The sequence below is a fragment of the Rhea americana genome, unplaced genomic scaffold (assembly GCF_003343005.1).
Source record: "Rhea americana isolate MKP2758 unplaced genomic scaffold, rheAme1 scaffold_46, whole genome shotgun sequence".
NCBI classification, from domain to species: Eukaryota; Metazoa; Chordata; class Aves; order Rheiformes; family Rheidae; genus Rhea; species Rhea americana.
This window is the reverse complement of record NW_028186601.1, coordinates 4,863,840-4,873,839: the sequence shown is the minus strand read 5'-3', so window position 1 is coordinate 4,873,839 and position 10,000 is coordinate 4,863,840. Positions and strand designations below refer to the sequence as shown.

The 10,000-nt window shown below is 37.6% G+C and overlaps 2 protein-coding genes across 2 annotated transcripts in view; one reads left to right on the top strand and one right to left on the bottom strand.

The window, feature by feature from the left end:
- Nucleotides 1-1,201: 1,201 nt before the first annotated feature.
- Nucleotides 1,202-4,493, top strand: CTHRC1 (collagen triple helix repeat containing 1; the record flags this gene model as incomplete). The annotated part of the gene is made up of 3 exons (XM_085316313.1): nt 1,202-1,585; nt 2,494-2,710; nt 4,061-4,493. Coding segments are annotated over 3 exons (744 nt in total), but the record flags the coding sequence as incomplete, so codon positions are not given.
- Nucleotides 4,494-4,499: 6 nt separating this feature from the next.
- The window catches only part of SLC25A32 (solute carrier family 25 member 32), a 16,278-nt gene continuing 10,777 nt past the window's right edge, over nt 4,500-10,000 (bottom strand). The window contains exons 5-7 of the mRNA XM_085316312.1: nt 9,884-9,997; nt 9,393-9,538; nt 4,500-7,741 (exon numbers count right to left, since the gene is read on the bottom strand). Of these exons, the coding sequence (XP_085172438.1) occupies nt 7,606-7,741; nt 9,393-9,538; nt 9,884-9,997 (396 nt within the window). The 3' untranslated portion in view covers nt 4,500-7,605. The remainder of the gene's footprint in view (nt 7,742-9,392; nt 9,539-9,883; nt 9,998-10,000) is intronic.

Below are 10,000 nucleotides of genomic sequence, written 5' to 3'. Positions count from 1 at the left end.
GAGCATGCCAATATTACAAAAATAATTAGGTCAAAATYAGGTAATCAATGCTGTAGGAAATAGAAATGTCTTCGCATAATTATGATGTGCTTCTCCAACCAATCTTCTATTCAGCTGACATTTTTAAATATGGCTGACTTGATTAATACAATCCACTGTTTCCTTACCATTTGCCACTTTTTTTTTGGTGACCATGGTAAGGAAATACTAGTATTCGTTATTCTAAGTCACAATTTACTTTCTTACTTCTTCATATAATTATTAATTTTATTTACAGTGTAACCCAGCCAAGCCTGTGATGACCATTCAGTTGTTTGCATTTAAAGCATAGAATAAGAAACAATCTCAGAACAAAAAAGTTCACCAAACAAAGCAGAAAGGACAAGGACTGTAGTGTTACAGTTTCTGCAATGCAGATGATAGTGTAATGGTGTGCAGGAGGTGRAATAATTGTATGACTGTTTATTTTTGAAGAAATGGGTGTATATTAGGTGAATGGAAAGGAAGGAACACAGGTGAGAAAGAGGAAGAGCAGAGAACGGACTTGAAGATTTGGGATGAAGACTGGAGTAAGCAGTCGGTCACTAGATGGGAAAGAAGATTTCAACTAAAAACTGTGGGGAGTGCCGTGACATCACGAGCATCTGCAGAGTCCTGCTGATGCTGTTTCTGTGCCTGCTCTGTCTGGCTTCAACACAAATTGTCTCCTCCCTGGCATCCAGTGCTCGCATTGCTGGGGGAGAGCACGCTAAGATGCACAAACTCAGCATCCAAGGAAAGTGAAACCAAATCTTACAAAGACAAAATGTCTTACAGGTAGTYGAGAGAGCAGCATTTGACCTTTGATAATATTACTTTAACATTATGGACATTAGTATACAGTTCTTCTATGTCTGTATCTCCATGATGCAGATGGGAATCCTGACTACAAATCTATTGCAGTGCACAGCTTCCGAGATCGGTATCAACAGCGGTATGCTTTTAAAATGCAATGTTTAAAAGCCTTATTGGCACTCCAGAGTTCGCCTTGCATGAAATGGTTACTGTAACAGCCTGAGCCTATTCCAGAGGCGATGGAACAAAAAACTGTTAGCCTAAAACTGTTAGCATCTGTTCTGTATGAAATGCAAAAGCTTCTCTACTTGAAAAAGAAAAAAGGACCAAATTATAGAAAAAAACTTTTGCAAATACAGTTATATAAGCACTGGTGGAAGAAGTATCAAAATTTAACTTTGTCCTCTACAGGAACTTGGTCCAGAAAAAAACATTAGCTTKTGCCAGAATAGTTTGGGGAGTGCAGGGAATTGGGAGGGGTGCCTCAGAGTTAACAGACAGCGTCAGCAAAATCTGTTGTATTTTTCAGTATAATGGAATGTGYTTGCAAGGCCCCAGTGGAGTTCCTGGGCGCGACGGGAGCCCTGGAGTCAACGGAATCCCYGGGACACCCGGCATCCCGGGGCGCGACGGCCTCAAGGGGGAGAAGGGAGAGTGTATGCGAGAGAGCTTCGAGGAGTCCTGGACACCCAACTTCAAGCAGTGTTCATGGAGTGCACTGAATTACGGCATAGATCTTGGGAAAATAGCTGTAAGTTAGCTTTGCCAAGGATGCTGTATTTTACCAACTACAGCAGTACCACAGTAGTTTTGACTGTATTTGACTATAAGTATGGTGTAGCATGGATTTCCCTTTCAACATGCCAKGGTGAACTCCTCGAAGGTTTACCTCAGGTCCATCTCAAATATGTTTAAATAGCTTCCAGCACRTACCTGGTTGTTGATTTCTATAACAGTGTTTCAAAAGAACGATGTTTTGGTTTAAGAGTACTTCTAGAAGACTAGGTTTAGTTTTTCACATCTGCAGCTRTAGAGCTGGAAGTGACACTACCTAAAAAGTACTTCCATAAGTAGGGCAAGACTTTTACCGCATTGTAAAGGACAGGAGACTTACATCTGTTAATTGTACTTGACTTCATAACTTCTGCCTCAAAATGGTCATTCACAAAAACTGTATTGGAAAGTATTACTGCAAAAAGGATCAACATTGTTCAGGGGCAGAATTAACAAATCTTACCCAGTCTGACCCAAATATTCTATCCTCCACTGCAGCCCTTGAGTATAAAACTTGCAAACACAGTGGTGCAAGCCTAGCAAGAGACTTAGAAATCCCAACCAAGTAGGGGCAATGGAGCAGTGAAGGGAGTTGAGTGTAGCTTTCAAATAGCTCATTGCACTGTACATAAACCCTAGAAGGTAAATAGGTTACCAACTTACCAACAGGTATTTTCTAATTAAAGTTAAGAATTTCAATAGTCCCCCACTATCCTCTATGAGGTGTTTCTCATTCGCATCATATGGTGTTTGCCAGGCACTATTTTTCTTCTTTTCTTTTTGAGGGAAAAGAATGAAGAATATAGTCAAAACATTCGCAAAACAATTCTAGGAAACAGGTTCAAAATCAGAAGTTGCTACCAAGACATTTTTGTTCCCTCTTAGGAATGTACGTTTACAAAGATGCGCTCTAACAGTGCTCTTCGAGTTCTCTTCAGTGGATCGCTTCGGCTAAAATGCAAAAATGCCTGTTGTCAGCGCTGGTATTTTACTTTTAATGGAGCAGAATGTGCTGGGCCACTTCCTATTGAAGCCATAATATATTTAGATCAAGGAAGTCCAGAACTGAATTCTACCATTAATATACATCGAACTTCTTCAGGTATGTATGCCAAGACTGCATGAAGAGAAATATATTACTAGCTGCTATTTATTAAAATCTGGTAGCCAAATGAGTAGAGAGCATAGATTCTACTGTAGAAAGTMATAAGTCTCAAAAGGCAGAAGGGTAGTCAGTTAATACTTGTTCTGTCTTACAACTATCAATAACAGTAACGGACTAGAATTATTTATTAAATAGTTCTTTTTACTGTGGTACTTTTCATGATACTTTACATCCTGCAATTTAGAAATGGAAGARGCTTCTGAACACAGAGGCATACCATGCTGTATTAGCATGCGGTAAAATTGCATTACTGCAAAGAAAGTGTTACCCTGAATTAAAATAACGCTATTTTTAGTTATCTGTGCAGAACTTGACTAGACTTAATCCTCCTTGAATTTCTACCATAATTTTCAGCTGAGATGCAAAAAGCACCTCAAAAGTGAAATTATTTACTGGCTAAGCAAGAAGTAAATTAATGAAGTCATTCCAACGTTGAAGGATATGATACTATGAAAAGAGGGTAAATTACCTTTCTGATGGTTTTTGCTTATACTGAGAAGTAYCTATAAAACCAAGTGCATTGCGTTAACTTAACAGATTAATGGCTATGAATACTCCTCACATTACATCAGTAGTTTCAACTATACTTTGTTCTCAGAGCCCAACAGAACAGAGCTAAAGTACTGTGAAGTGAACAGCCCAGCTCTTAACAAAAGACCATTTTCCTCCCTGTAATACTWCATGACAGTAGTAAATACAGCTTCTATAGCTATGATAGTTTTTTTCATGAAGGGTTAGAACACGTCTCTCCTCATTAACCCATCTCCAACTAGTGATGCCAGCGGAAAAGAAAGGTGATACAAATTGAGCATCACACAGAAACAGTGAAGTAGGACTGGAAGATTACAGAGTGGCACTCACTTCTGCAGGGCTTAGCTGTGGAAGCCAGGTCCAGCCGCCCTCCCCATTCCTCACCCCAACTATATTGTTTCAGAAAGATAAGATAACTAGATGGGATTTAAAGCCATGTCCCAGCTGCCAGTTTGTAAATTTAAATGTTTGAAAGAGGTATGCCTCCCATTTAACCATCTTGAGGACAGCTGTCTGCTTCAGGTAACATAACAGAGGCCAATAGGGAGCATGGATTCTGTACCTGTGTTGCCACACTGATTTCTTTTTTAAGGCATTTTTAATGTTTTTTCCTTCTAAAAATATTGTTCCGATTTAATTAAATAGCACAAATTTGCAATGAACTGCTGCTGAGTATTTGTATCCAGCTTCAGTTGTGAAATATGAAGCGATCATGATTATGTCTGTTGAGGTAACACAATTTTTGTCTTTAAACAGTGGAAGGTCTGTGTGAAGGGATCAATGCCGGGTTGGTGGATATTGCGATCTGGGTTGGCACTTGCTCAGATTATCCAAGGGGAGATGCTTCTACTGGATGGAATTCAGTCTCCCGTATCATCATTGAAGAACTGCCAAAATAACTTTCCAACCYCTTTTTATAACCTCTCCCTATTTTTTATTATTTTGTACAATTTTCTTCAAAAGTTATTTCTATAGATTTGAGTGCAAGTATTTGACTAAAATGCATCAAGCTCTTGCATCTGTWGTGTTTTGTCTAACTTTTTTTGGCACACTGAAGGAGCTTTTGTAATAATCATTTTAGAATATGAATATCAGAAACATTAGTTTCTTTAATTCATTGTTTGGATTGAAATATGAACATGTATCACCATTTTAAGAGTTGTAACTAACTTTTTTATATCAAATAAATAAGATCTTTTACAAAAAAACTCAGACTAGTTTATTGGTCAGCAAACTGTTTAAGGTATTTACATGGTATTATGATAGACATTTATGTTTTTAGAAGATTTCAGAGAAAGCTCACATCTTTGCTTTAGCCTTCAAAATACACACCCAAAATATACTTGTGTGAACCGGACTGCAGAACAGGATGTTCTACTGTTGAAGTTTGAGGGCTCTGAACAAACTAATGGTGACTTAACTATGAGCCAGACCATGATCAGTAAGCATTATATACCTCATTTTGAAAAACTAAGTACAAAAAGACTATCGTTAAGTTTTCCTTCCCCTCTTTGCTTCTTGAGGGACTGCATTTCAATATAAGAATCCACTATTTCTCTCCAATACTAGCATGCAAATACTGCATAATTTTACAATTACAAAACTTAATTTCTTTTCTCTAATAAAATAAGTAATTCTCCTGAACATAGTCTGTCAGATATACCAAATCACTTCGGTGTTAATTAAAAGCTAGATATGGAATTAAGGTTGAAATGCCTTGGCTTTCAAGAAGTGTACTGGTAAACTGAAAGAATGATGTTGCAGATATCTAACTGCAGTCTTAATAGTGGACAAAAATGGTAATATTGATCATGCCACATTTTTTAGCCAGCACAGCATTGGCAGCAGCATTTTAAGTGTTCTCTTCCAAATACAACTGATAGTACTCAAATTTTATTTTTTTTAAGTCATACAAATTCTAAAGAGAAACAGTCATGTTTACATTACGAAACCAAATTTACATTAATGAAACAACCAAGTAGATAAAAAGCATGTATAACATGCAGAAATATAAGTTCTTTCCAGAAATTAAAAGGAACTGCATTAAATCTGAGTAGTTTATTTCAACTATTTAATACTAAGCTACAGCTTTTTTCTGAACAGGTTGTAAGATTGTCCCCAGGCTTCTCTCAAATTGCTAGCTCTAGTATTAGAGGAACACACCTGAAGCTAGGAGAGCATTCAGGCTTTCCCCACTGCAAGCTACAGCGGGGAGGCTTTCCCCACTACAAGTGATACTGCTGCAATCCAGCAAATTATATAGCTGGTATTTGTCTTCGAAAAACTGTCACTGTTTTCATTGGCTTGGATGAGCGTTTTAGGGTATCTGAACACAGACAAGTTACTGTGAGCTAAGCTATGGTGTGAATTTACAGGATGTCAGTTAACATACAGTAACTGATTATACACATGCTTGTAGCCTGTCTTTGCATTTATCCTGAAGCATGAGTAAGCTGTTCTGAGCATAGATCATACTAATCCAGGGTAGTAAGTGCGTAACTTCTGTTATTTTCTTCATGTTTATTTGTATGTCCATAACCTCACAATATATTTTGCATCTTGGATGACAGAGTTAACTCAATGTTCCATTAAGTTCTTTTTTACATACTTGAAGACACACAAAACCAAGTAAAAACTCTTAAGGCACAAGAAGTTAATAACTGTTAGGATTATTGATCTATGCAGTAATTTGCAGGGTAAACTTTAAGTAAATTTGATCTTCAGCCAAATACACATGAAAGCTTTTATAATAAAAAACAAGGTCAACCATAATGGTCACATGCCTTCTCAGATGAGATACCACAGTATATCATCAAATGCATCTGATTAGGACGTGAAATCAGSGAAAAGAAAGTGTAAATTATTTTAAAAGTTAAGCATACATAAAAYGTTATCACATGCCAATAGTATCAGTTGAAACAAGCAAGTAGTGGATTGCTGAATACAGATTCAAAATACTGAGCAGCTCTTGTAGTTTTCTAAATTTTAACCTAAAAGCTATAGCAGTTTCTAAACCTCTGCTTTAAAGCCTTGTTTCTGGTAATCACTTATGAAAGTGATTATTTCCCCYCGCTTGTTGATAACCTTTGCTAAGTTCTTTCCTCTTCAGTTAAGTTAGTACTTTTTAGATGCTTAATACCTTCATGCTAACAGTAGAAAGCAGATGCTCTAGCCAGTAATGCATTTTCTTAATGAAGAATTAAAATCCCCAMGATCTCCAAAAACTGCATAGCCTTAACAGCAATTTTTGTCCTGCAAATAAACATTATTCAAATGAGATGCATTTACTGAGRTGCATTTTTAGACTACTTATATTTGCAAAAAATATTATTCAAAATAAGCAGGATCATCTTTGTTTCTTAAAGTGCCTTGAAAACTGCAACATTATTTACATGATTATTAAAAAAAAAAAACAAACTGTATTTCCTTATGTAACCTACTTTTAATATTATTTGGTCAGACATATTAGTGATGGACACAATCTCTTGCTCAGAGAGACACAGAGACAGTGAGCAAGACACATATGGAGAGCGAGCAAGGGACACAGAGACACGGACAGAGAGAGAGAGAGAGAGAGAGAGAGAGAGAGAAGGAGGGAGGGAGAGAGGGAGAGAGGGAGATGGAGAGATGGACACGGCACATACAAAAAAGTAAGTGGCCAGTGATGTGCTCAAGATAGACTTTGGTCTGCTGTTAAAAATGAACAAGCCAAAAACTACACTTGTAAGTCTGCCTTGGTAGTAGACAAGAACTGGGTTTCATTAGATTGGCTATTATTCAAAAAAACCAGAAAGGACAGCTGACTGTTTACAAAACTTCAAGTTTCCAAACTGCACCCCATTGAGGCAGCATTTCTATTGGATGAGCAATCACTTTGGAGCACTCCATATCCTAAATCTGACAAATTACACAGAGATGGACTCAGAAGACTTCAGACATTGCTGTAAACAACCACRTACATACTTGCTCCATGAGACTCAGATAAAGACATTGTATTTAAAGTTGTAACAGATGCCAGAGTTGCTTTTATCTCAGTTTTCACTTCATCCAGTCACGCTACTTCACAGTTGCGGAGACATTATTTTAAGTAGACACTGCTGATTCAGAGAGGAGACAAGGAATGGAGCAACTCAGGTGCATTCAGCAAAACAGATGTAAGCARGGTTTCACTATCTGTAGGTTCTCCTCTCAAAATACTAAGTCAGTTCACAGTGTCCAAATAYACTGCTGAACTAAATCTCTCACAGATCATAAATATAAAAAACAAAGAATAAATTCCTTCTGAATGCAAGCTTGTACCTTTAATTGTTCTCTTTTCTAAAACTAAGTAAAAAACTAGATACATTTTCATACACTACGAAGGTAATGCAGCAGGCAGGAGTCACTCTGATCACATTGGGAATAATTCCTTTGTAAAATCCATGAATTCCTTCTCTCCTTTAAAGACACAGAAAAAGAATTACTTTTAATATATTGTAATAGAAATGAGACATAAAGCAAGGTATGGTATTTCTGTTTCTCTCTGAGAGGGGCACTTCAGGTTRCGAATGATGATGTCAGAGTTATTTTATACAGAAGGTTTAAAATGATGTAATATAGCAATTCTTAGGCTACCATTTTCTCTTCTGAATAGGATATTGTACATGAGTAATTTAGCCTAGACTTTGGGGTTTTTTTGGTATTTTCTAAGTTGCAGACAGTTCAGTATCTTTCTTCATGCAACAAGAAGTGGTTAAAATAACTTAAATTTTGCAGTCTGCTCCAAAAAGCATTTCCATATTTAATCTCAGTAAGTCAACAGGGCTGAAATGTTTTGTAATTCTAGGTTGTGTAATAAATGAGCTGAGGATCAATACAACAAAGATAAGTCAGCTGCAGAATTTAGCATTCATTTTTAGAGAATTAGAGCACCTCCTCCAGACTTCTGATTCCCCTGGCTAGTAAGTGAGACTCCAACTCCTCCCATTTTGAATCGCAATATTTATGTTAGGGCAACTTAACACTGTTAAAAGTTTCAAAGACTTCTGTTTTCAGCTCCCCCTTTCCCAGCTTCATAGGAATKTAGGATATCTGGAGTCATGACTATGGTCAAGGCAAGTCTTGGAAAAAGTTTGGGTGTGGTTTATACTACCCTTCTCAGCGCTCTAGGTTGCTTTTATTTGTTTTATACGAGTACAGTACTGGGCTCAGACTGGTTGCACATATTCATCCTGTACCAGAAYTAATGAGCCTTCCTGAGGTGCACAGTGCTGAGACATCAAAGCTATTTTCAGTAAGAGCTGGCTTCCACCAAAATGTTTGTACTGCCTCTGAGCCAGAGTTGTYCCTGGGACAACACAGATTCATTTATATGGCACCTCTTAATATCCCAGGAAGCAGCTGACTCCATTTGTGTCTATCTTAGAGTAAGCTGCAATCCAGAAATGTTGTACAAGGCAAGATGAATACTGGTGGTATAGTACAAAGGTGGCCAACATTAGCAACTAAAGTTCTGTGTTAAAACCTTCACAYACCTTGTGAAGCTGAGGGAAGATGGTTTGGGAGAAGATGCACAGAGCTGTGAGAAAACGTTATCTAAATGTCCTATAGCAAGCTGGGACTAGACTAGAAATGCAGCTGGGACCAGGGTAACCTAGGGATATTGGTATGAACAACTCCRGTTAGCTCACTTCCTCCTGCCAGGAATTTGGATCAACAACAACTCTCAGCAGCACAACCCTCCTATCATATGTGATAATGTAAAGCATGTAAGTGAGATTGCCCTGTTTAAGAGCCCCCAAACGGTCAACTCGGTATTATTTTTTAACCTTGCTAATCTGTAAGAGAAATTCATTGAGGAAGGGAGGAAGGAGGCAGAATAAACAACAGAAGTCTGCAGGCTAGCACTGACCCTCACCTATCTTTTCTCCTTAGATTACAGCTTCTAGTGGCATCCCGCTCGATAGGACTTTGTGCAGCTAATGTTTTGTTTGTTGTGAGCTACACTTGTTCTACAAGTCAGCAGCACAGAAGCCAGTAAATATGGTTGATTCTGTGAGACAGTGCCATTTTCCCAGATGTTTCCCAGATTTTAATTCTGCATGCCTACCTCCACGTCCTGCAGATCACATCAAATACGCCAGAGTATGTATTATGCTGATCTTGAAGACGAGCTCGTACAACTTGATAAGGATATGTTGCTGACACAGCAAATATTTTGGATACAGCTGCCATTGTTATGTATTCCACAGTGTTCTAAACGCAATAAAAATTACAGAGYTTGCTATATTATGACTTAAAATAGCCGGTTTCCCAGAATCTTAATTGATTTTTGTAATCTGAACTAAATAATACTCTAGATATTTTTCCCCTTAAAATAYATTTCAAAAAATCTCAACGTTTTACCCAAAATCAGGACTAGCCAGTTGCTGATTACTTGCACCAAAAAAGTGAAAAAGCTGTATATGTTCTTCCCTTATTTATTCATCCAATTAAGCTATCAACACTTTGKAAACTTGGCCATTCTGTGACCTAGACAAATGTAATAAATTTTCACTTGATCATAGGCTACAGTACCATTTTCATTCTCAGCAATCTTACCAATTTTGTATCTGATAGTCTGTTCCTATACTTGTTGTATCTCAGTTTCAAGTCCTCATATGCCATGAACTGAAGTGCTCCATGTGAAGTTCCAAACAGACCGGGCACAAATCCCTA